Source organism: Lindgomyces ingoldianus (assembly GCF_010093535.1).
Source record: "Lindgomyces ingoldianus strain ATCC 200398 unplaced genomic scaffold BDR25scaffold_29, whole genome shotgun sequence".
NCBI lineage: Eukaryota > Fungi > Ascomycota > Dothideomycetes > Pleosporales > Lindgomycetaceae > Lindgomyces > Lindgomyces ingoldianus.
The window spans coordinates 103449-128783 of NW_022985190.1; the positions used below are offsets into that span (position 1 = coordinate 103449).

General features: G+C 46.8%; 8 protein-coding genes across 8 annotated transcripts; 3 read left to right on the forward strand and 5 right to left on the reverse strand.

Moving 5' to 3' along the window:
- Positions 1–2606: 2606 nt before the first annotated feature.
- On the reverse strand, positions 2607–3242 carry BDR25DRAFT_159915 (uncharacterized protein; the record flags this gene model as incomplete). Its single annotated transcript, XM_033684022.1, has 1 exon — positions 2607–3242. A coding segment is annotated over one exon (636 nt), but the record flags the coding sequence as incomplete, so codon positions are not given.
- Positions 3243–7800: 4558 nt separating this feature from the next.
- Positions 7801–8927, reverse strand: BDR25DRAFT_266781 (uncharacterized protein; the record flags this gene model as incomplete). The annotated part of the gene is made up of 2 exons (XM_033687010.1): positions 8587–8927; positions 7801–8501 (listed from the first exon to the last, which is right to left on the reverse strand). Coding segments are annotated over exons 1-2 (1005 nt in total), but the record flags the coding sequence as incomplete, so codon positions are not given.
- A 248-nt stretch (positions 8928–9175) lies between these two features.
- On the forward strand, positions 9176–10950 carry BDR25DRAFT_266783 (uncharacterized protein). Its single transcript, XM_033687011.1, has 3 exons — positions 9176–9327; positions 9375–10253; positions 10331–10950. Exons 1-3 carry the CDS (start codon positions 9304–9306, stop codon positions 10601–10603), a joined length of 1176 nt encoding a protein of 391 aa, XP_033544228.1. The 5' UTR covers positions 9176–9303; the 3' UTR covers positions 10604–10950.
- Positions 10951–11126: 176 nt separating this feature from the next.
- BDR25DRAFT_358497 (uncharacterized protein) lies at positions 11127–12688 on the reverse strand (the record flags this gene model as incomplete). The annotated part of the gene is made up of 10 exons (XM_033695959.1): positions 11127–11158; positions 11216–11367; positions 11396–11435; positions 11479–11567; positions 11632–11757; positions 11883–12113; positions 12159–12340; positions 12392–12577; positions 12629–12645; positions 12673–12688. The coding sequence occupies 10 exons, from the start codon at positions 12686–12688 to the stop codon at positions 11127–11129; spliced, it is 1071 nt and encodes a 356-aa protein (XP_033544229.1).
- A 7725-nt stretch (positions 12689–20413) lies between these two features.
- On the reverse strand, positions 20414–22624 carry BDR25DRAFT_358499 (uncharacterized protein; the record flags this gene model as incomplete). Its single annotated transcript, XM_033695960.1, has 15 exons — positions 20414–20483; positions 20516–20577; positions 20633–20721; positions 20763–20930; positions 21001–21194; positions 21248–21355; positions 21410–21511; positions 21566–21600; positions 21686–21782; positions 21821–21857; positions 21929–21991; positions 22016–22113; positions 22157–22233; positions 22284–22409; positions 22466–22624. 15 exons carry the CDS (start codon positions 22622–22624, stop codon positions 20414–20416), a joined length of 1485 nt encoding a protein of 494 aa, XP_033544230.1.
- Positions 22625–22651: 27 nt separating this feature from the next.
- BDR25DRAFT_358500 (uncharacterized protein) lies at positions 22652–23381 on the reverse strand (the record flags this gene model as incomplete). Its single annotated transcript, XM_033695961.1, has 5 exons — positions 22652–22741; positions 22771–22860; positions 22901–23194; positions 23233–23262; positions 23286–23381. The coding sequence occupies 5 exons, from the start codon at positions 23379–23381 to the stop codon at positions 22652–22654; spliced, it is 600 nt and encodes a 199-aa protein (XP_033544231.1).
- A 28-nt stretch (positions 23382–23409) lies between these two features.
- BDR25DRAFT_358501 (uncharacterized protein) lies at positions 23410–24217 on the forward strand (the record flags this gene model as incomplete). The annotated part of the gene is made up of 5 exons (XM_033695962.1): positions 23410–23544; positions 23600–23668; positions 23698–23856; positions 23886–23994; positions 24051–24217. The coding sequence occupies 5 exons, from the start codon at positions 23410–23412 to the stop codon at positions 24215–24217; spliced, it is 639 nt and encodes a 212-aa protein (XP_033544232.1).
- A 266-nt stretch (positions 24218–24483) lies between these two features.
- On the forward strand, positions 24484–25038 carry BDR25DRAFT_316748 (uncharacterized protein; the record flags this gene model as incomplete). Its single annotated transcript, XM_033691624.1, has 2 exons — positions 24484–24826; positions 24881–25038. 2 exons carry the CDS (start codon positions 24484–24486, stop codon positions 25036–25038), a joined length of 501 nt encoding a protein of 166 aa, XP_033544233.1.
- Positions 25039–25335: the final 297 nt, after the last annotated feature.

Genomic DNA, 25335 nt, shown 5'->3' on the forward strand with positions numbered 1-25335 from the left:
GGCTTAATTAAAAATATTACTTATTTAAGTTTAAGTTGTCTTTAGCATGCTTATATAATAGTAGTGTAAAGCAGTATCTTACTTTAAAATTATAAACTAAGAGCTTTTTATATAAAAGTAAGCTTATTAATTATAGCTTTAAAAGCTTTATATAAAGTTTTTATAAAGTTCTTTTACTTAATTTATGTAAAGCTTATTATTATTTAATTTATCTAATACTAGTTATAATTTATATTAGTATTAAAGTAATTACTAAGCTATTTATATAGGACTTTTTACATCTTTCTAGGGCTAATATTGTGAAGGTAGAACATGTGTGCACAGCCTTTAAGAATATTAAAAAAGATGCTTATATATAAGGCTTTATAAATAGTAAGGTGTTAGCAAAGCTTAATAAATACTATAGCCTTATTAGCTAGAATATTATATAGTTACCTTATGTAGTTATTTTTTTTTCTTTTATGCTTTTTAAAATTATACAACTTTTTTAGGTGTAAGGTTCTTTACTATAATATCTTATATAGGTAAAAGTTAGTATAGATTATACAGTAATTAAATTATATATAGTAGGTATAAGCTTTAAGAAACCTTATGCAGAGCTGTAGCTACAGGAATATGTAGCTGCCTAGTTATGCTCTTATATAGTAAGCTATTATAAAGTAGTTGTACTAATTATAAAGAAAGTATTAAGTCTATAGGTAATTTATATAGAGACATTCTCTATAGCATTAGAACTAACGCTAGTAGTAATAGTTTAGTATAATAGTTTAATAAAATAGTAAAAGTGTGTTTTTTTTTATAAGTTTATATAGTATAATAGCTTTTATTTTTTTTTAAAACTAATACTCTTATTCTATAAGGTAGTAATTAGTTTTTATAAAAATAGTTAGCTAAGATCCCTAAAGTGTATAAGCTTCTACTTTATAAAGTTGTCTTAAAAGTTTTTAAGTGTTTATATATCTGTTGCGCTTAACATATAAAGTTTTATAATTAAGTTAGCTATGTATAAATTAAGCTTTTTTTTAAGTGTGTTATTTAATAGTTTAATTTTATTTACTTAATTTTTAATATTTATCTGCTTTACTAGAGTCTTTACTAAAATGCCTATAAAAGGTATGTATTAGTTATATATAAATATGTTATGTTAGCTAGTTATAGATAAAACTAGCATTGCTTATTACTTTATAGTAGTTAATTATGCGTTATTGCGCGCTGTTTTACTTCTTATTATACACTACCTCTAAATAGCCTTATGTAAAAAGATAAAATAGACCTTCTAGCATTAAATAAGCACTACTATTTATATAATACCTTTAAATAGTATTATATAGACAGGTTTCCTACTCTTTATTAGGTAACTAAATAGAGATTTTTAGCTACTTATATATAAATTAAACTCTATCTTTACTCTTACTAATTTATAGTTAAATTAGTAAAAAAAAGAATTCCTTTTATACATAATTTTTTAAATAGAAAGGTATAAAAAAAGCTTTCTGTTTTACAGCATTTAAACTACTAATTAGTGTTAAATAGACTCTATGCTAGCTATGTAAAGTAAAAAGGTTTTGCACAGTGTACACATCACGCGGGGGGGGGGGGGGGGGGGGGGGGGGGGGGGGGGGGGGGGGGGGGGGGGGGGGGGGGGGGGGGGTTGCAGGTAACTGGTGTTAATTCTTCTTGTTCTAAGTCTGTGCAAAGGAAAGGGTATTTATCTGTCTGTGCGTACAACTGTGACACAAGACTATGTCACGTGACGCCCAACCGCGTATCTAAATACTGCTATTTAGACATGCAGCATATTTCTTTAAAAGTTTTATATTTTATTTAAAAGCTTAAAGTGTAAGCTATATTTAATGTTTTTTTAGTATGTTTAAGTAGTATTGTTAGAAATACATTAGTATAAAAAAAGTAGTTTAGTAGAGTCTTAGTAAAAGTAAGTAACTTAGGTGTGTAAGCAACTTGCCTGTAAAGTACATTATATAGATAACTATAATTTCTAATAGTTTTAAAAGTAGGTTTTACTTTTACATTTCTTATTTTTATAAATCTAGTATAATTAATTAGCTAGCTAGCTTTAGATTTAATTTTAATTTTAAATATTAAGTAACTACTAATTTTTTTTATATGCGAAAATTCTTTTATTTTACTTTAAGTAGTAACTTTCCTATCACTTTACGCTTTATGCTTCCCGCCAACAGTTTTTTTTACAACTACTAAGATAAGCTGCTTATTAGATCTATTCTATAAGCTATTATCTTACTACTCTAAGCTAAGATGTATTTTAAGCCTAACTTGCTGAAGCTTAAACATTAGCCTACTGTATTACATAGCCTACTACGTTAGTATTTCTAATCTAAGCAGCGAATTATAGCAAGAGAAAGCTAACTAAGCACTTTAGTGCTTAGAAGAGCGCCGATCTTTCAGCGCTTAGTGTTCGATGCCTTGTTGTAACGTCGGGGCTCTCGGAATCTCGTTGTCGGCTTGCAAACTCGCGCAAGCAAGCAATTTAAAAACTAACATTTTAATGTGACATAGCATTCCTTGCACTAGTTACTGTTGAGGTACTATCTCATGGCCGTTTATTAAAGAGGTACGTAGCCTTTATAGGGCCGTTCGTACCAATCAAGCCACTCAAACGCGTTGTCTAAACGATTATACATATCAATATATTCCATCACGCCCATGTACATCCAGCCAACCTCCTCCCAATTCTCATTAGTTTCGCCATCTTCCCAGCCCTCAGCCACTGCAGCGACCCTGTCCTCTTGCCAATCTGTCGTTAGAATCTTGATTACTGGAAACCCTCTCATAATGGATGCATCCAGCGAGCGAAGGCAAGCCTCGTCCACGAATAAGCAGAAGTTCCACCTCGAAGGGAGACAGGACACAGGATGCTTCGCATCATGAACGTCGTTGCTGAGTAGCTTGTACCGAACTTGCGCGCTTCCACCATACTTCTCTGGGTTGCGAAGCCGCGGTGTTAGGTCATCGGCAACCCAGGCCCGGAATGCATTGCGTACTATATGCGCGTTAGCGTCAGCGAGCGTCTCTTCATTCTCAATGACAGTCATCTCGTGGCGGGGGAGGAGATCGCTCCGATTTGAAAGTGACAGAGTGTCCGCGATGGTCGAACGCAGACGATCGAGCATGCATACCCAAGGCGTGTCGCTGTCCACGCCATAGACAGTGCGAAAAACGACAAATCCCCATGGAGCGTTAGGCCGTATGGCATGGTGGTTGACGCTAGCATCGATGTTATGATATTCCTTTGGAAAGCTCGCAATAGTCGGCTCGAGTGGCGACTTGACCTCTTGAATTGTGTTGAGAGCGTCCTTAACATCTTTCTGAATGGCTGACGTCCCCGCTTCTCGATCTTTGGCGAGGGGTGTGGGTGGGTTGACTTCAGAACGATTGGAGAGTGATTGTCGGTGTTGGCTTTGCGGCTTGATGAGCGACGCCGAAATAACTGGGCGTGTTGTGTGTGGAAAGAAGGGGCCGGCTAGCTGGAAAAGCCGTGGCAGGAGGCGAGTTTGCATTCTCAGCAAGAACAATTAGAATTATTAGTTGCTACACGTCTTTAATGTTTGTTGGTTACACTAGAACGTGGTAATGTCCGCATGTTGCAGTCATGTGTTTAGGCTTGTGTTCAGAGCTGCAGGTGAGATTACTTACAGTTGTTTGCGAAATAGTATTGTTACAAATGAAAAGCAATAAGCTGCGAGGACTAAGCATATGTTGCTAAAAGACATGCAGAGTCTAAAGAGCTAGCATGATAGGAACAGACGATGCGGGGCGTAGCTTATGTCACTGGTTACGTAACGCTAGTAGACGTGGCTAAGGGCTGTAAGACGTAGAATAGAGTGCTAAGGCTACAACTACTCTAGTCTTAGCTATAACTAAATTGCAGAATAAAAGAATATATAAAAGGCATTAATCTTTCTTTCTTAAATATCTCTTTATAGTTAACGTATTCTACTATTAAACCTATTAAAATATTAAACCTAACAAAATCTCTTAGTATTGTAAACACTATATATAAGACTATAATTTTATTTGCAACTAAATAAAGAACCTGTGTACAACATTCTTATATCTAATTCTAGTGCTTCTTCTTTATTCTTTTACATGTATAAGTGTTATGCCTAGTCTTACAGTTTGTACAGCGTTGTAGAGCTAGTTAGGCTCTTTCTTAATCACTACTACTATAAGCCTTTAGATCTTTAGAGTCTTTAGACAACAGTTAGTTAAGTTATAGTTAAGTAGGTAATTAAGCTAATTACTTCTATAGCTAAAGATTAATAACAATATAATAGAATTAGCTAAAATTTAATATAGTATAAAATAAGCTTGTTTTAGATAGACCTTAAATTTAATAATAATATATGTTAGAAGGACTATCCATTCTTATACAGTCAGGATAGTCCGTGACTATAGCCACGGGGATGGGGGTGAGAGCTAGTGCACGGAAGCTTGGTTACAATAGATCTGATTATTGTGAGTCGTCAAAGGACTCGACTATATACTAGTCGGTCACGTGACTAGTCAGATGACAGTCATGTAATCTTGGCTCGGAAGGCAAGCCTTCCGGGGTCGGGTCGAAGGTCTTCCGTGCGACATTAATGGGAAGAGGAATTGCGTGCGAATACTGTCTGAATACTGTACAGATAATATACTATATAGTTAGAAAGTTACATTAAAGTGCAGTTATAAAGGTATTATAATGCCTTGTGTAGGACTTAATAATTTACTACTTTTTTAAATCTTATTAAAAATAAGTTATAAAAATGTTAGAATATAGTTAAAGAATTTTTTTATAATCTACTAAAATCTTAGCTAGTTTAGATGTATAGTAGAGGAGGTTTGTAATCACATATCACCTAAAAAATCACAAAAGTCCCTTAGCTAGCTAGACAGAGAAAGCGCTTTTAAGCCCCTAATTAGCTGGCCTTATTAGTTGGGGAGCTAGTAGGGGTCCCTCTCCTAGTTGCAGGGTCCTTAGGAGCTCTGAGCTTCTCCGTACAGTGTGCTGAGCACCTGAGATAACCCACCTGTCTATTCTGAACTCTTATTAGAATTCTTAGAAGCTTCTTACCAGTCATCGCTAAAACCTGTATAAATCCAGCAACGACTTCGGTATAAAAAAATCTCGAAGAACAGAGAGCTCCAAAAAGTCATCATGTTAACTGAAAAAGGAGAGTCCATTTCCTGCTCTTTCAGGACCTCACATCGGCTGCGATGTGGACCTTTGAGCATGGATAGATTTTCTCCGCCAAAAAGAGAACACTCTTAGAGTCATACGAACCCCAGCGCCCGTAGAACCCTTCAAAAACCAGGAGACAAACTAGAATAGACATCTTCCTCAAAAGCCCAAACTGTTCGATCCGTATGTGGATCCCAAGCCAGCAGCACTCTCCAAAGCATCGTAATTTATCCCCATCTGGAGTTCCTGCCGTCGAATCTTTCAACACAACAGAAGCTGAGAATGCTATGGCGATCTCCCGGAGAATAGCGCCGAGAACGAGAGAAAACACCTTATATAGAGGTTACTAAACTAAAGCATAAGAACCGAGCTCACATGAGTTCGGATTCGTGACTTCCGTCACAGTATAATGAAAGATTAAAATGCTTCACCCATGTCGCGCCGTGGGCCAGAATAAAAAGAAGTACGATGTCATGAATGTTTCGGCCCGGGAGCGGCGTCGCACTACCCCCTCATAACACACACAGCAACACTGAGGTTCGAGAATCAAACAATCCCAAACAGAATGTCCGCTTTTACGTTTCCTTATCAGAACGACCTACTCGTCGTTACATGGGAGCTACAGTTCCAAGCCCACACTCGGCCTGCACTTTTAAACATCCACATTTCTGGCCTTCCTTGCTCTTCACGCTTGATGCTCGAGTATCGCTTTAAAAGGAATTCAATCGCTTCCGAGTGAGCCCTGAGAAAGATTGCGAGGTTTACACCATGTGGTGCTTGCTTCTCATATCGTCAACACTCGAGCAGAACTCTAAAAATACCGCTCCTACTCGGGTGGAGCTCCGAGAAATTCGGCAACAGCCACATGTCGTGTGCCTTGAAAGCCAGTCTTCGAAGCATACTTTTTTCACAGAATACTGGACCCGACAAACCCCCAGAAAGGGTTAGAAACGGCGACGTCCGTGGCTACAGCATTTGGAAACGTTCAGTCAGGGGAACATTATAGAAATTATGGAAGAAACTAGATGGTGGCGTTCTGATGGAGCTAGTTGTCGGCAGAGATGTTTTACGCAAACAAGTCGGAGGCCCCACATGGTGTTGGGTTTCGCAGGAGTGCACACTCAAAGGTATGGAAAGAGGGGATCATGGAGACTCTGTAATAATACCAGAGTCGAATTCCAGCATGGCTCCGGGTCCGAATCTTCAGAGTTTGGTGCAAAAGAGTTGGGAGTAGTTGCGTGGTGGTGTTCTTGGCTTGAGTACCACTTGAAATCCAAGGGAGAATCCAGGCATAGAGACTCGATAATCCTCAAAGCAAGCAGCCATGCCCCTGGGCTCGCGAAGTAAAATGTAAAAGGCAAAGACTGTATGCTGCGGTCCTGGGCCTTCAAAACTTTAAAAACTTGGAAAGAGTTGGAATGGTATTGTCTTTAGCTGGAGTATTCCCTTAAAAACATGACCAAAGGCTAGCATGGAGAAAGTGGAGTAAGATAGCAAGCCCACCGAGTCATGGCTTCGGGACCGCCCCTCTCACGAAGTAAAATGCAAAAGGCAAAAGCTGTATGTTGCGGTCCTGGGCCTTCGAAACTGTTAAAGCTCGCAATGAAATTTGAATGGCGTGCTCCTTCCCTTAAGTACACAATGATAACCAGGTCCAAGCGCTATTATGGAGGTTCTAGAATAAGACGCGAGCACGCAATACCGTGGCTCCGCCTCTCTTGCGAAATAAAATCCCGAATATTAAGAATCTCCAAACGTTATGGCTCTGGCGCTTGCAAACCTTTTACAAATCAGTCAAGAGAAAACAATGGCGGCATCCTTTGCTGCAGCACTCGTAAAGGAAGTAAAATCCAAACGGCATGGACACTCCAGAATATAGATTTTTCTGAGAGAAGCCAATAGCCTCCTGCTCACGTCTCCAATGGAAATTATCGAGTCTCGAAAATCTATGTTGCGGTCCTAGTTCTAAAAACGAAAGCGACCTAAGAATGGATCGAAGAGGTCTTGGCAAAGAGTATACGCAACAACGACATATCTACTCTTCAACTGTTGAGGATAAAGCACATACATTGGGGGTTGAGATTAAGTAATAAATATCCGAAGCACGACTTTTGTAGCAGGAAGCAGCAGTGCTGAGGCGATTGTCCACGGGAAGTATGAGCAATTAAAGTCTTAGCGGAAACGATTTATGAGTGGGGCGGAAAAGTGCGCCCTTGGAGCAGAGACGATGATAAAGAGCAACACCAAGTATGGTGCGTAGAATTTCTCTCGGATTTGAGTTTCATCCCGAGTTTTATCGGATTTGCCTTCCAAAATTTAGGAAGGTTCTGATAGGGTTTTCCAAGATAGGTTTCGTGCACCTCTGATCTGAGTAGCCGCTTTCTGAAAGTGAACTGCTTGTCCTTAATCGCGAACTACTGACACGCGGTAGCCACGTCACTTTTGACGCATCTGTGACTTGGTGCCTTGATGCCTTGATGCCTGACAGCACCTACCTATCCCTGTAAATCTTATCTCGACTTCAGTGCCAAGCCTTCATACAGCGTTCATCCCAAACCAAGCAGACCGCCTCCTTTCTCGAGAGTGTTTCTCTTGAAGCCCAACTCGATATTATGTACCACATTTCCGATTTTCGCTTTAACAACGTCGAAGTGCGTGCCTGATGACAGAAGGTCCCTGTCCAGGGCGATGTTTTGCACCAGGGCCATCCATTCCGGCGCAGGACCCTCCAGATTCCATGCAATACTGATATGGAAGTTGTCAGACCGGTCTATAGCCCCTGGAGTTGCATATTTATGCTTTTTTTCTTTGCTCAAAGTTTTTCTCCGCTTCTTTGTATTGCCGACGGACGTGTTATCCTCTACGGGACCGTCCCCGGGTCCTCCGGTGTAGAGACCAGGGTACCCACACCTCTCTGCGGCTTCGTTGCAGGCGTCTAGCAGTCTGTTGAGCTCGTTCTGCGGTGGCTTTGCGATGGAAAGGACAAGGAACCATCGATTCCTCTCGAAATTGGGGACCCATTTTAAGCTCGCGAAACGAATGCCGAATGGTCTCACGGCGGCTTTTCGTAGAGAGCTCGTTAGAGTGTCTAGGCAGGCGTCACGGTCACCAGTCTGGATTTGAAGTGTCCGAGACAGCGAGATGTGCAGAGGCAGCGATGCGCCGAGGGGCGAGCGCAGGAGAGGAATGATGTCCGGGACAGGAATTGGATTGGCGCGAGTGCTGTTCGCATTGTGGATTGATGCAGAGATGGAGTCGATGAGGTCCTGTAGCTTTTCGGACTCTGTATGCGAAGGAACCCCTCGGCCGCGTCAGTCCTTTGTTCTTTCCTGAGGCTTCAGGGCCCCGCCCGGCGCATTGAGGTAGCTTTGGTGAGGGAGACATACACTCTAGATAGACATGGCTGGGCCAATTGCCGTCAATATGCGGGACTGCACGCTTCCTTCCGCCGTGCAGACTCGGATCGTCGCAGGTGCTGACGCGCATATTGACCGAGTACAGATCGTGGAAGGCAGCCGGCAGGGGAGGTAGGTTAGAGCTCGAGCTGGGCTCTTCGCGCTTGCGTTTCACAGCCACTGTTGAGCCTGCTACCGGCTGAGTCGGCGGTGGGTAGGCATCGGATTCTGCCTTTTTATAGAGGCTGCCCTCATCGGAATCGGAATCGGAATACTGCACCAGCACCAGGGCCATTGTAGAGATAGAGGAATGAGCGCACTGCAGGCGCGGAGTTTTCGGGTAGGGACGATCCAAGTCTGAAGATCCCTGTGGAAGTGACGACAGCCCTAGCGCCTGCTTTTCTTAGCTAGCGCCGCTCAGCGCCCCGAGCTCCTACCCTCCAGCACCAGATGACGTATCCGCGATTGGCCGATTGAGGTGGTTGCTGCCCGCTGCGGCGAAAAGGGAAGTAACATGTGTTACGCGCGTTCCTGCCAAGTCACTGGCCTTTCCTTTTTAGCTGCTATCTCTGCCAACCCTCACCTGCGTTCGTCTTCATTGATCACCTCGTCTCATATTGTACCTGGTCACCTGTGATTTGCCCCATCTCACCCTTCAAGTTGCTTCGTAGTGTCTTTGAGAGCGTCTCCAGCAGCACTGCCTCCATCATGGGCGACGGTGACAAGGAAGGGGCAAGTTTGCGTCACTTCTTTACATATCCTCATATTAACTTGCTCAGGCCCAACCCCAGCACTCCCTCATCGGCGCTCTCGTTGAGCCAGACCCAAGTGACGACACCGGCCTGAACAGCCACTTTGGATCCACGTTTGCTCCTCGCCGGAATCCACCTTCTCCGCCGGCTTTTGCTGGTCTCAGGCAGAGCCCATCCGTCGGCATCCGCCCTCAAAACACCGGCAGCACCATCGAAACCAACCCTTTCCGCCGTTCAAGGGCCTCCTCAGTCTCCAGGACTCCAACTCTCGTCAACCATGGAGAATCTCCTCCTTGGAGACGGTATGAGTACCCTTCTCCTCCCAATTCTGCCAGTCCCCACAAGGAGCACTTCTCGCACCGTTCCGAAGCTTTCGGATCACTGAACGAAGGAGGACGTCCTCGACGATCTAGTCAACCCAATCAACCTAGTTCCTCCCCTTCGCCATCGAAAGGTGGGGTCCTCGTTCGTGGTGGCTCTCTTCGTGAGCGTTACCCGGGAGATAATTCCCATAGACCCCTTGATGTCATTCGCAAGGACACTAAGGCTGCCAATCGTGCTTACCATCTCAGAAAGAAGAACTTCCAGGGCGCCGATACTATCGATCGCCTCGATCGGAGCGGTTTAAGCTACCACCATGAGGGGCCGTACGACGCGGCCAACTTTTCCAGAAACACGAACTGGAAGCACAGCCCCGTTGCTGCGGTTCGAGATTCCAATGAAGAGGCATTGAGGGCCACCCCGAGGGAGAACATCATTGACGCAGTGACGAGGCACCGTCCCCTCGAAGGAGTTGCGGTTGTCCCGCCCGGCGTGCCCGATAAATTCGGTCGGGTGCTCGACTATGAGGAGGGAGCGGACTTGATGAGGGAGCCGGGTGCTGACTACAAGCGATGGCCTGGTGTGGTAAGCTGCCTCCTGCAACCCCCCACCCCTCTCCCCCCCTTTTTTTTTTTCACCAACCAACCACTAACTTACTACAGGAATATCTCCCTGGCGATCTCAAAGGGAAAGGCGAGCCCTCCTACTCCATAGAGAAAGCCCTTAAAGACCACAAGCAATATGGAGACACCGGTATTGAACTGTCCACCCGCCGCCGCAACCAGTCCCTCGGTGCTGCCGATGCATCAAGCGTTCCCATCGAAGCCCTCGATGACGGAGCAGGCGTCGGAAGGAGCAATACTACTGGGAAGAGCATAGGCGGTTCTTTGAAGAAACGATTCGGCAGCCTACGCCGACGACGAGCCGAGACTTAAACATACACACCCCATGGAGAAACGACGGAAATACACAATCACGCGAACTAATGCCATACATGAGGTTAGTAGGGCTGACGGCGATTATGCTGGTGACATGGAGCGCTCTTCTATATATAAGTATGTTCATGGGCTGGTTCTCCTTTGTCAGTACGCAGCGCGCGGTATACGACTGAACAACAAATGATGGATAGATCGGTATACACACAACAAAACTAACACGGAATGGCTTGGTACGCCACGGTAGTCGTAGTATCTAACTCATGAGATATGATCAATTGCTCCAATCTCGATCACGCCACTACCTGGTTAGATTACTTTATCGACTCCATGACTCTTTATTCCTCTGCCTTCTAGAACTCCGTCATACTAAGTCTATGCCAATTGAGCCTAAACTGTAATTCTCATTTGAACCTGGTCAGGTTTATTGAAATCCTGAATCTGACACTGTCGATCGCGGTTCCCGTTCTTGGTATTAGTGGGAAAGTAGAATCGGCATGACACCATGATCGGCACTGTGCCCCTATCGGCCAGCCTCGTCCTTGATAATGAATCCTGTTCAAGACCATGAGGCTTAGTGGAGCGCAATCAATTCCAATTCCTGAGACGAACGACAGCTACAACCAGAGGGATCTTCATGGCACATCGTAACTCGTATGAGGCACTCACATTTGGCGAAGAGATAGTGTTCACTGTCTCCATCTTGACATTGCATTGTAGTTTCGATCAGGTCAATCTGATGTCTTAGTGTACCCCGACTACTCCTGGAGGTGTTCCACAAGCAGTCATGACAAAACAAAACTAGTGGAACTTAACAAGCAACCACAGCGGCCTTGTCAAACTCCCTTCTCCCTACAAATATAAGTTCTACGTACAAGTGTCCGGGTCACCAAGGCCGGTGCCACCATAGCCAGTGGTTTCTTGTTCACGGGTGCTGGCACGCTGTGTAAGAGTTATGCCTTCGCTACATGATCAGCCGGCTTCTTCAACGCTAAGATCTTATAAACGCGCCAACGCTCCAATCTCACTGACAGAATGGCATGTCGACCTCGCTGCAATCGGTCGCACCAACCCCACCGTAGAATGGGAGGATAGCCTGTGATCTGGCAGATTGTTGGCGGACAAGAAGCTGGTTGGGGAGAGGGTAATGGATCCTTGGCTGGTGCGGTTGCTAAGGTTTTATTAGTATGAGTAGGGAGGAGGTTGTGTAAAGCGGGGGTTGAGAAGGGAGATGGGGGTGTGATGTTTCAGGAGGGGTTGGTGAGGTTGACGGGGGGACGAGAGCGAAGAGGAGAGGGGGTAAGAGGAGATTTGGGTATTTTGAGGGGTGTGAACATGATGTGCCGATTGTACCCCAGGATGTTGTGGTTGAGGAGGCCGAGTAGGTGGTAGAGAGGTCGAGAAAGAGGGGGTTTGGATGAATCGTCCTGTCAGATAAGGCTTAAGGAGGTGGTGGTTGATAGAGAGGTCGAGGGGAGAGGTTTTGGAAGAGTTGTAATGGCTAGCAAAGCTGGGGGGGACTCTGATCTTACTAACCTACCTGGAGAGTCCTCACATTGTAGTGTAACTTCTCTCTTCAGTGTTGCAACCTGAGCGGCTCTCCTTTCCTTGAGGTGAATGCAGCACGCCAGATGGTTCTGGCTTGAGGAGGTGGGGTTGGTGGTGGAGAGTTTGAGGGCGAGAGGGTTTGAATGGCTGGACCACTGTGGCAAGGGCTGAGTGGAAGGTGTAGCCTACCTGTGAGAGTGGTCACCATTGCAGCGAGCTCTAATAGGGCCATCAGGGAACCCTGATCATCTGGGTATTGGACAAGAAAATTAACGCAATACATGCATAAGACATCCTCCTGATGTACAATCCGAGAGTCCTTCGTGAAGCAAGTGTGCCCAAGTCAATGAACTCTCTCTCGCCTTGATGGCCTATCAAGCCAGTAACTTGGTTATGGACTTGAATATGATGATCGCACTTTGCGGCCTAGGATGGCGATAAGAAAGCCCCTGAATAGGCTGCAGAAGCTGCCCAAACAGAATCACAGTGCTTGCCTAGTTATTGAAATCTAGCAAGGAAACGATGGCAATATCCCATCATATCCTTGTCTGCGTGTTTGCCTAACTCTCCACGCGGAGTGTGGCACACTAGACGTCTGCGATGTCCGTACCGGCTCGGATCGAGCGTATAAGTCCATTGCAAACTGCCTTAATGTGCCGAGCGCTTGCCTTGAGTGTAGCCCAGTCTCCCAGTCACCGGTCGACTGGATGCCCAGTGTGGGAAGCACAGCTCAATGGCTTGCGTCGCAGATCTCGTGGGATTCAAGCAGCATGCTTAGATATTGCGTGAGCCTTTCTATGACTCCGAAAATAACGAGGTGGCTCATCGGGGACATGGAGAGTAGATGCACTCTTCTTGCAAGGCCTCATTCTCCGTCTCACGAGCAACTCGCTAGTAACGGTGAACGTTGGGGGCGGAGGAAGGGAGATTTCGTTCGCTCAGTTATTTTGGAATCTTCTGGCTTCAGTGTTACGGTGCATGGGACCTCAAGGTTGCGCCAAGGGGGCAGAGAGAGCGGTGTAGATAGATTGAGTTGGCAGGTTGAGGTAGACATACCTTTTACACACCCTCCCTCTATGGGACTAAAGTGAGCCCCTGAAGTGTTTAGTTCAAGCGTTGCTTCTCATCTGCGAGAGCAGGAAGTTTGCGCATCATTCCTTAGTGCCCCAGTGACAACATGGAAAGAAATAGGTGAGGTGAGGAGTCGATCTGAGTATTTGCTGTCAACGGTTGTCACTAGGGAGTGCACTCAGCCTTGCCCCTAAACTGATGAAAACACAGCTTGACTCTTCTCATGTGCCAATCAGCTGCGAAGAGGACGAGAATCCCCACCAAAGCCGAATGGCTACTGGCATGGCTTTCCGGTGTGGTAAAGATATCAGCAATCCCATGGTGCCATTACATCGTTGCGCCCGACAACTGGCCCCGTGATCACGCGCCGATGGGCTCCCAGCCGAATAAAGGTGCTACAGAGAAGAACAGGCGTGTTGGCTCGCTCTGACTGCAGTCCTAAGTGGTCCTAGGGAATGGGAGGCGTTGCGTTGAAAGCGAGAGAACGGTGGCCCTCGACTCCCTCCGTTTGCCTTTTTTGATGCATGCATCGCCAGGATCGAAAACAGATTGTCAGACGCAAGTCAGACTGCCGACATAGCAAGTATGCAGGTGGAGTGTTGTTCGTTGTTCTTCCAAGACCAACGTTCAGCGGCATCTCCCCACCCCGGTTCAAGACTTGGTGCTTCTCTCTGCATCCCTCTCATCATCTCCATCTCTTCCACGATCCCGCGCATCACCCACCAACGCACCAAGCCCTAGCTGCAGCCGCCCCCATCTGCCTCTCCAACTACCATGCTGTGCGGGCCGCGCCGTAGACTGTGAACCAACGACGCTTCTAGATCCCGGTCGTCCTCCCCTCAGTCGATGCCCGTCCCCTACCTCAGGCGATGCTCACTGCCCATCTCTGCGCCGAGACTACAATGCAGCCTTACTGTAAGACTATGCTGCAACTGATGGAGCATGTGAGGCTATCTGTGGGGAGGGTGACGATACGCGCACAATTCTCCTTTATGAAATAAACAACTTTGACTGCGCGTCTTGGGCTACCCACCCTGGCCAGGAATCATCAGGCAGAAGACCGGTGAGACAATGCGAATGGCCATATCTGCTCTAGTTGTCTCAACTAACAGGTATTGATGCTGATGGTGTTGTGCTGAGCCTGTGTGGGAGTACCTCCGACACACTCGAAAGACAACCCCTCGCGACGTCGCATGCCTTTTGCGAGCCAATTGCCCAATTTTTAACGCTGTATGACATATTCCTCTGCTTAAGCAGGCTCTCCCTATGGTTTGGCGGCCACGGACAGCCCGGGACAGCCCTCAGAAGCTATGTGTGACAGGAGAACCCTCGGAGGTTAATACGAAGAACCAGGCAGGTATAAAGGCCGGGAAGGGCCTTGAGAAGTTGATTCTGAGAAGAAGACGAGGTATAGAATTGTGGAAATATTCTGCTTTGTTGATCTTGACTCTCTGGTTTCAGCAGCAACGTCTTCGGATGCCCCCCAATAATAATCCCGAGCCAGGCTTCGCGCCCAGCCTGGCGGCACACATTCGCTCACTCCTTGATCATAACGGGCCTGACGACCTGATCAACGATGTTGCCGCCCACCCAGAAGCAGACGTTAGACAGCGTTCCATGCGGCTGAGGGTGATCCGTGCTCAGTATGTGGATTGGAGAGTTATGATGCGCGAATCCGAACACAATGAGCTGCTGAAGGGTGTCGAGGATCGAAGGGAGGGTCCTCAAGCAGAAGCATTTTTGAAGGAGTATGAAGATTTAATGGCTGACATCGACAAAGATCTGGACTGGCAGAGTACGTACCTATCCGAATACTCATTATTTCATTTTAGATCGCTCCCTTTCTGACATGCCTAGGCCGGGTGCTTGACCAGGACAGCAAGATGGCACAATCGCCTGTTGTGCCACCCTACTTCATGGACCACGTGTTTCGGTACCAACTCTATAAGCCTCACAAAGGGACCCTGGCCCCAAATGGATGTAATGTATCATTCTATGGCGCAATAGGGGATACCGTGTCGGACACACTCACCGTCTTACGTGGGGTTGATGACAGTTTCTTCCATAACCTGATCGTTCACCAGCTCATGATTCCTTTCAACGACTGGATCTTCATCCCTTGCCAAGATATTTTCAATTGGATGATTCGTCGCGAAACTGTCGAGGAGTCGCAATGCGTCAACGGCCGAACACTGCATGTCTTAGTGAGTGCCTTGGAATGTGTGGTCTCTGTTCTCTGGATTGCTGGTTCCGTGAGTTTGTTATACAATCTCACCTCGACGAAGAATCGCTTCATCTCAGCGACTTTTTTGGCTCTCGCGTTCCCGTTTTTCCTCGTCTTTCTGGGTAAGGAAGGGTTTCGAATTTTCACGTTGACAGCAGGGTGAGTAAGGCTGAAGTTTCTCTTGGCAAAGTAATGCGCTGATTTGTATGGCAGGTATTGGGCCGTTATGGTTGTGTTCATCTCAACCGCTGGGTGTATATCGTGTTAGAATTTGAGAATTACCAAGTTGAAGCATTGTCTTCGGTCGTTATGTTGTTCAGTTTAAGTTTGGTCCCTCGCTCATCTAGCCACGTGCTCCAATAGTCACGTGATTCTACTCCATTTTCACTATCATTTGGATATTCGCTAATGCAAGCTCAGTGAATATCGTTTAAATCCGTTGTATGATATTACCCGATGGTCACATTTCATCCCACTTCTCTGTCTTCTCTGGAGACTGTCTCATCCCATTCACCGCGTGCACTTCTTTCCACAAGATTCCTACCCCAGCCCCGAATTCAATGCAGAGAGGGCAAGGATCTGTTCGATACGCTTCGTGCCTTTTCCGGACGCTGACACGTACGATTCAAGCCAGTTCACACCGGTCGTGGTAACGTTCCAATACCAGATCAGCGACATTCATTCAGAAGGCTCCCCTTGATTGGTTCCGAAAACCTAATTTTACGTTCAGAGACTTACTCAATCTAAGAAATGCTTGTTTCAAACATGGCATCACGTTAGCCCTTCTTGTTGAAAAAGGTGGGCCCTGATTGGAGTTTCCTCTCGGTCATGACCCACCACACAAGAGTCTTCGGACGGCCCCGAGGCTGTCTTTCACTCTACAAACATTCAAACTTCAAATTTCTCGCACATCGACGTTTCTCGTTGTCTGCCTCCTCTTTTTCATTAAAAAAATTGGCCAAAATCTACTTCCACGACGCCGATAGGTTCAATATGACTAGTCCAGACTCCAAATACCCTCTCCGGCGTAAGTCCATGTTCCCTTGGTTATATTTCCCCGTGTCGTCGTTTACCCTATTAATGGGAGCAGGTTGCCGCTCCAAGAACAACCCGCCAAAAGATAGTACCAGGCCTCGAGAAGACCCACCGCCGTCGCCACCTCCTCCACCACCACAATCGTCAAAACAGAGTAGTACCTCGCAGTCGCAGCAGCGAGGCTAGAGAGGAATACAGGAGAGAGAAAGCTAGAGGACTGGCCCTTTGTTTATCCATTCTTGATTCGTAGTGGATTTGGCACTGGAACCAGGGCAGCGCGTTTGTGCACACTCCTCTTGGCATTCTGCGCGTCCTTTTCGCTAGCGGCTTTGGGTGCCGCATCTCCAACCTTCTCCCTCCCCTCAATAACGCGCCGCTCTGCAAACCCCTGACCGCAATTCCTTGCAGGGTAGTTCAACTCAGAATATCAAAAGTCATTATATCGCAGCTAGTCCACTCTCTGTCCATGTTCTCCAAATATTACTCGGTTGATACTTCATCTTCCGCTCCAAGCATCCCACAGCACCACAACGACGTCTATGATCCACGCCGCGCAACGAGCGCGTCTTCTAGCTTGTCTCGCCTCCAGAACCCCTATAAAGGATAGGATGTGTTCCTCTACCAAATCTACGTCGCGCGAAAGCCCATGACCTAGCAGTCCCCGAGGATGGGCGGATCTGCATGTAGAGGGGCCTTGTCTGAACAGAAACGCGCTAGACCATGGTATTTACGCAACCATCCTCTTGTTCCTGCGCTTATTTTAGATGAGAACAGAGACTCCTGCTTCCACACTTACTCTCCCTCCCTCTGACTCTCCTCCCGTCGTATGCTCCTCCACACCGTAAACAATCAGCTATTTTTTAAACCTCCATGATTCGCTGTGACAAGTGTATCCCAAGCCAATCACCACTTTATCTCAAAAATTGTATCCCGTGATACAATGAGGTCTCTTCTGGCTACACGGACCCAAGGATAGCGAACTTTGCCTAGGTTTTCTAGGCGCACGGAGGGTCTAGTGTTAGGAGACTTCCTACACGACACGCCGAGCCTACCCCACGCCAGATGTGAGATCGTAGCGAGCCTAACCACGCCCAGAAACTTCTCGCCATTACACTGGGCCTTCGATGCTGTTGCAGTGGCTCATCTTCTTTGATGCCCGTCTCCTACTAAAACGGCCCCGACCGGCGCTCTCTGAAGACGGCCCTTGCTTAACACACCTAGTTCTTGAGCTGAGATTGAATTCAACTCTTTACTCCTTAAGTGGAGCTATCCGTTGACAGCTTAAGGAATCGCCTCGCTTTCTGTTCTTCAGTCTAGCCTTCTGCAGACCCGGAAATTCAGACTAGTCAGAGCTATGCTATATTGCATGCGAGGTCAACCTAAGGTCACCAACTCCGTCCTGAATACAACAGGAAGCCACGCAACGCCGCGGGACGCGACATTCGATCGCTCGCTTGAACCTGACACAAGATCTTTAGACTTCAGGGTACACAAATGGTGCAATCAGGCCGACGCTGAAGTTCTCTACACGCAGCGCCATTAGCGGTTCATCCGCACCATCACCACAATTGTGTGCCACTACTATCGATGTCGATTCTGTGAACAGGCGTCAGTTGCGCTCATAGACTGGGTTAGGGTGACTTAACACGACGCTCCCATTTGAGCTCCGGAGTGCACCCATAGTGGCATCGAGACGACGCTGAAATTCCTGCCCACGATCGCCACCCAGGTCCTCGCAGCAACAGATTTCCGCCTATATGGAATAGCTCTCAATGACTTTGCTCGACATTACTACCCCCATTGACTACGAGAAATACCCGCTTAGTCTTCAAATATGTTCTAATGCTAGCACAGAGAAACTACCTTTCATCGCGCTCCATTCGGCTTGACCCGGTGACCTCTTGCATGTCAGCCCATCAATATCGCTTGCCACCAGACTTCGAGCACTATATCTAATCAACTTTCATTTCACGCACCCCTTCGCGGTATACATCCTCGTCCGTCCCTCCGCTTTTCCTTCGCTCATGCCGACTGCCCTCGCTGCAGCTCATGCGTTACGAACATACTTGGTCTTCCCTTTTTATAGACAAACTTATTAGGGGTCTCGCCTGAGGATAAAAGTCCATGGTTCTTAGAATTCACCGAACAATGGAGTTAGGATGTCACCCAGGGACTAGGCTCGTGGCACAGACAATAGGTAATCGGTGACGAAAGACCTGATATCAGAAACGGGCTCGCATTCGAACGGTCGACGAACTCCATTGCAATCTCAAGTATCACACGCAAGAGAGAATCCCCACCTCATTAGTCCAGCCGCTGAAGCTCTTAAGCGTTTGGTTGCATTGCATCTCTATGCTCTCTCAACATTTTGTCATGTATGCATTGATCTAGTATATGGTAACTTATCCTTCAAGTCTTGCTTAACAACCCCACATATATCCAAATCAGCTCTGCTGCTCTCCACTTTGTCCCCACGTGGCAGCCACGATGCGCAGTGGCCTTGCATATACGATGCGATGCGATGCGGCGTGTTCCTTGCGGCATCACTCCCATGCACCTAGCATCCTTCTACTCTCAAGGGTATCCATACGACGATGAAGGGATTGATGCCTCTTCATACCACCTCCGCCCTTCCCCTCCCAACAACGTTGTACGAAACTCTGCCCGTCCAAATAAGCTCTCAGCAGCAAGACACCTGGTCTTCCACTCGGCGCAGGCCTAGCGGCGATCAAAGCAGTGACTCACATCATTGGCTACTAAACTGAGATTGTGCGCTCAAACCAGCCCGTCTCCTCCGTGCCTCGGTATATTTCCATCGGAAGTGGAAGGATGTTCGGGTGAAGCTTATCCGACAAGGCGTCGGAAAAGGAAAGTGGATGAGATTAGATAGGTGGAGGGTGGAGGTGTCGGATGATTGGAGTGCGTGGAGGATTCGATGCGACTTGGATTGGGGACTACTGAGGACGCGTCTACTCTACGAGTAAGAAATGTGGGGGTACTGTAGGGCTGTCTGGCGCTTGGGGCGATGGCAAATATGTGGAAATGATGGTAGAGAATATTGTGAGTGGAGATGGGTGGTGTTAGTGCTTGTAGATGGTTCTGCAGTCAGCTAGGAGGGTATGTCTTTGGCAGAGGTAATATGAAGTTGTGAAGTGTACTCATAGCACATCCTTTGCAGCACGTCTTCGTCTAAAAGAAGTTGTCATAGTTCTTCAAATACAAGAAACAAGACGTAGCTGATGATGAACGACAGGCAATATGGCGATAATCATGGAGCACCAAAGTGACGCTTGAGGGTGGCTGGCCAAAAGAGAATCACGCCGCCTTAAGAAAGACTCATCCTGTGGCATTTTGTTTGATGAGGATGGGAAATTAGGAGGCTGGTATGATAGGGCCAGGCCTGCAAACAGATCCAGCAGCCTGGTTGAAGGACGTGATCGGATCAGGCAGTTACCAGTGCCCTTTCAACACAGCTCAGTGTGGATGAACATGCCGCATTGTCTGCACCCCTCATCCTTGAGCTTGCGTCTCAACAAATGTTCGCCGACTCGGCCAACTGGGTAAGAGGTGCCGGTGTTGAGGCTCACGGCTCCCCGAAGGAAGATAGTAAGTCGAAATGAGGGGGAACGTCACAAGAGTGCATGTCTCGAAATACTGCGCTGGCGGGCCTTGTCAGCAAACCTCCCTACTGCCAGAGTTCACATATGAAAATGCATAGAAGACTGCTTTCAGTAAGCTCTACTTCTTACCATCAACACCGCCTCTGCATGCCTGCGACAGCAAGCATTTGGGTCTCGTGGATTGAGACTGCGCTGCAATTGGGTATAAGACACGACTGCTTTCAGTATCTTCGACTCAGCCTCACTTTCTCGCTCTCTCGGGCCTTAAAATGACTAGATGGTGCGTAGCACTCATCCGGCCCTGCTGTTCCTTCATGCATGTGCCGCAGAACGACACTGCCGGTTCATGGCGATTGGTACGGAGTAGACGGCCGCCCATTCGCTTAAAGAGTGGAAGTTTCAACAGTGATGGACAAATAAGCCTCTTTGTCCAGACAAGCCCCTAGGACGATAGGGTGGTAGTCTCCAGGGATGCCCTTTATGCAAAGTGCTCAGCATAATTCGAGGGGCTGGGGGTGGCAACTCTCTCACTACTCGGCTAGGTCGGTGACTGGCATAGCGAATGGTTGGCGTTAGAATGCTGAAACCGCACTCTAGGTACAACATAGCGATAGCGTGGTCTGAAGGGCTTCTTACCAAAGATCAGGGTGGTGAAGGGTACTGACTTGGGCCTCTCTTCCCGACAGCCTTAGAATCGAGTTTGGAAGGCTGAAAACGGCCCCAAACATGAAGCGGCTGAACTTAACGCCGTGAAACCTCGTGTAAGAAGCCGTCGTGGCTGTTGTAAGGTCTGGGCTAGCCCGAAGAGTGTCGCCGTACAGATCCCCGGCTCACCGATCAGAAGTGAACGAGCCATGGCCTAGTATCTTTCACGCCTCTCAACCGCCCTTGTAATGCACTTGAAAATGTTTCGTCTTCCCCGGTTGGTAAATATGGACAGCCGTTGGAGATCGGTGCGGCCGCATCGCGCTGGGACTCCCCTTGGTTGTTAGCAAATCCTCCAGGTGTCGGGACGAGGTCGCGCTTAATGTCTGTTGCTTTTCTTAGGTATTCTTCAGAAGAAAACTCTGATATTAGACAATAGAAAAGAATACTGCGTTGTAGAAAGCCCCTCTAGTGAGTTATCTATACGATTACCTCTACTACTTCAGCATAGAAGAGGGGATATAAATCTTGGTTTTCGGCTGGCCATGGTGCCTAGGTAGCGTGTATGCATGCCGTTGATTCATGCATTGGATGCGACGTGGCTTTTGACTGGGTGGGTTATGGTATTTAACAAATCCTCATTCGCTGAAATAAGGAAATGACCATTTAATCGAGGTATATGTTACCGTCCCGAGCCTCCCATGTCGCCCGATCTCACGTGCATCTCGCCAAGGCGGAAATATATTATTCCAACTTCTCAACGTCCTGTGATATTATGAGACTCAATATTAATACAAGAGCAAACTATGCAAGCGCTACAGCTGCCTCAATTTCCGCCTGGTTGATAGACTCTTCTCAGAACCTTACCTTGTTCAGTGTTTGTTGTATGTACTTCGTTCCATCGGATTAAAGTTTAATATAGGCCGCAAAGTTCTTCACTAAGGCAGGGGAGTCCGATTTGAAATTAGCAATGCTAACCGCGAGTGGAAAGTACGTCTCCGAGATCGTTGAGATCTTATTCGTTGGTAGAGAGGCACTGAAAAGTCCTGAATGCATGAAGTGTAAGGGAGTCACAATAAAGTGAGAAAGTGAATCGTGGATGCATCAGGCACTTAAAAATTGAAGAACAGATGTTCTACTAGTCTTCGGGGAGGAAGCGCCGCTGTTTGGACGACTAGGCACTTGCTACCCTCACCTTGACAATCAAGTTGCAGATTATGTAACCATAATAGTTTGATTGAAAAACTCAGCAAACCACCCGAGGCTCACTTAATCCTCCCTCGATTAAGTCGAGTTTTTTGTACAACGCTACCATTTCTCCATTTCTCGTTCTGATTACCTTTTGAATTCCCTTTCCCTTCTCCAAACTTCCCCATAGTTCCCTTCCTTCTACTTCTTTCCCCCCATTACCACCCCCTGATACGGAATGGTGTATTTAAAGGCCCAGACGGGCTATCAAATGAGGCTAAATAGGAGATAAAACTTGGCTCAAGAGATTCAAAAAAAAAATGTTCAAGAAAAGTAGGTCATTAGCAACCCGAAGATCGCTTCTAGAGTGACGAAAATGAGAATGAATACTAAACGTATTGACTTGATGTGAGATAATATCCTGCGAATGCAGTAGGCACGTCGATGACTTGAAGTACTCTTTCATGTATTCAAACTAGAAAAAAAACCTAAACAGTCCAATGAACTCGCCTTACATAAAGGTGCAGAAACTATGGGCAGAGACAGGTAAGCCCGGTGCATGGGTCTTGTTGACCTTGTGGCCCAAAAGATGGATGTGTTGAAGTTAGTGCGTATTTCAGGCCTAGGAGAATATGCTTGGCCCATCGGAAATGCGATTTGCGTGGAAGCTTCGGCCGTTGCCTTATCCATGATGGAAAGTGTGGTGGGTTAGACTATCTATTGCCATTCCGCAAGGAGATGCATCAAGCAACCCCTGTGAAGCTGCCTTGAGATTGCGCACCTTTGCCTCTTTGCAAAATCAAGTCCCTCATGCACCATTGTCATTCATATATGACCAAGGATATAGGCGCGATTGAAGCAGCCAAGCCCAGTGGCTTGACTAAATGGTTTAGGAGCTTCGAGATAGGAACAAGTGGTACCATCGACTGAGAGCAGGCGATGAGGCTTCCATTCTGACTCACAGACATCGTGGATGAAGCCCTGCATGTGCGTCTTGGAGGGCATGAACACGATCATTCCGGTGAAAGGGAGTTTTGATGGCACGACTGGATTTACTGGTATTCTTAGAAACTCACAAATATGATGCAAAGTTGCAAATTTGCAGTGTGGCCCCCATCTTCTCGTAGAGGAAGCCGTAAGCGTCGTGCGTTGGCAGAGAGCGGTATAGCACGCCAGTTGGAGGATACTCGAGGATGATCTAAATCGAGTCTCAGAGCTCCTAGACCGCCAGATACTCTCCTGACATATCAGCACTGCCGGCTAGGACAGGGGACATGCAGAAGAATATACATGAGAACCTCATGATGAAACATAGTAGATGAAGAGGTCTTTGGGGGTCAATTGCGCAAACTCCGAAGGGGAGGCCAAAAAGATCGTCAAGCTCAGGCGAACCGCGGAACTGATGACATGATGGCTGCAGTTGCTTTCCGTTTAACCCAGGTGGCATCTGGTGGAATAATGCAGAGTAGAAGGCCATGAAAATATTGCACACATCCTTCTCTAGATTGGCTGGATTCACTCATGGCTCCGGCGACAATCCGTATGTCGCACGGCACATAACCCCTAGCCAACCATCATCCGAAGCCGAGAAGACTCTGCTCCCTTTAATTGTCCTTGACCTAGTGTATAGAGTGAATGCAGGAGTTGCCTTCTGATGCTTTTCAGTGCCTTATCGAATACGTATGTGGTAATTTCTGTTACCCCAAAATGATGGAAGCAAATAAAATGGATGGCGTGGACAAATGTGTTGCTGTTTGCTCTAGTTAGTTGGCGAAACAAGGACGTTGCCGGCATCTTCCCCCTCCCAATGTCCGCTGTTCTCTCCACCAAACTCCTGCACATCACCACCAACGCCCCCAACAGCGGCAATTCCTCTATCCTGGTTCTCACACTTCTCTTGGGCGGCCCGTTCCATCGCGCTGGTCCGTCGAATGACTCCACTCTGCATTAGACGGGGGTGCTCGAACGCCTGCAGACTGGGCGGGTTCGCCTCCTGCACCTTCCTCTCGCCATGCGCACGAAGGGGCATCTTATTCTGGACGACCGCGATATGTCAGGATGTCTCAGAATGAAGTGCACTTCCACAGACGCATCCTCTCCTGCTACATTGCATGAGCTGTAGGGAAACGAATTGGTGAGAGCAGTTTTCCAACATACGTTGTGCTTCTTCTTCGATCTGATGTTATTGGAGATGTGGCCAAAGGCGGTGTGGTGATGCAGCAGTTTGGTAGTACTGCCATTGGACGCGAACGCGCGACGGCGAACTGCTTGGAAAGGCCCTAATGAACTGCGATTTTTAGTGTCGAATTGAGAGCCCGTTGGCTCTGCTTGCTAAGGAATAACTCCACGTCAAGCAGAGAACCAAGAATTTGTGAGAATGCCTCCATCCACATGGAGCTGTGAAGGGAGACTCAGTCTCGAGCAAGATAAAGCCAGGGACTCCCTTCAGGAATCCAGGTTGAAACCGACAGAGAACTCAAGCTCAAACAGGTTGGTATTTTACCCTCTGGGCAAGTTTTCAGTTTGTCACGTTTGTTTTGTAACTCGCTATGGCTAGCCCTTCCACCCGAATGGAGACAGCCAGTCATATCTCGCTCACAAACTTCAGCCTGAGGGGCTCAAACCAAGACCTCGCCAGAGCACTCACCAAACATGAGCCTCTGTTCGAAGCAATCGCAACCTTCCCACAAGCGGGCATATATGAGCGTTTTGAAAAGGTCAGGTGTCGTGTCTTGTTCTATATCGAACATCAAATTCACCAGCAGGATGATGAAGTGACAAAGCGGTTGGAAGAAATTGCAGGAGGCTTGACAGACGGGAAATCAGAAGAGCAGACGAATATTGAGCTGTCGGGAAAAATGAACAAGCTTATAGAGTTACTTGAGACTCATTGTACGTACCTTGGGTCCTTCCACTTACTTTCACGCTAATTAAAATTTCTTACAGCACGCTTGTTCAAACAAGCTAAGAAGATGGCACGATCGGCTTCGCCACCTCCAACGCCAATGTACGGCAAGCTTTTCAAATCAAATCAAATATTACACTATCTCTACCGCCAAGCCCTCTCTCCTATTGGTCCGGATATAAGCTGGCTATTAATTTAATTAGTAGAAAATTAGTAACTAAAAAGCTGCGTTACTGTTTGTTTTTAAGCTTTAAGTAATTGTTCTGCTATGCTACATGCTTAATCTAGTCTTCTTTTTTTCCTATTGTAATTAACTACTGCACAGTTAGGGGTGTAAAAATTACTTTTATAGTGTAATTTTTCCTGCTAAATGTAATTAGCTCTGCTAAGACCTTTTAAGCAAAGCCTACTGCAGGTAAAAAGAGGGTTCTAGAGGATCTCCTCTTAGTTAAGTAAAACAGTAGTGCAACTTTAGGCTTTAGCTCTATATTTACTC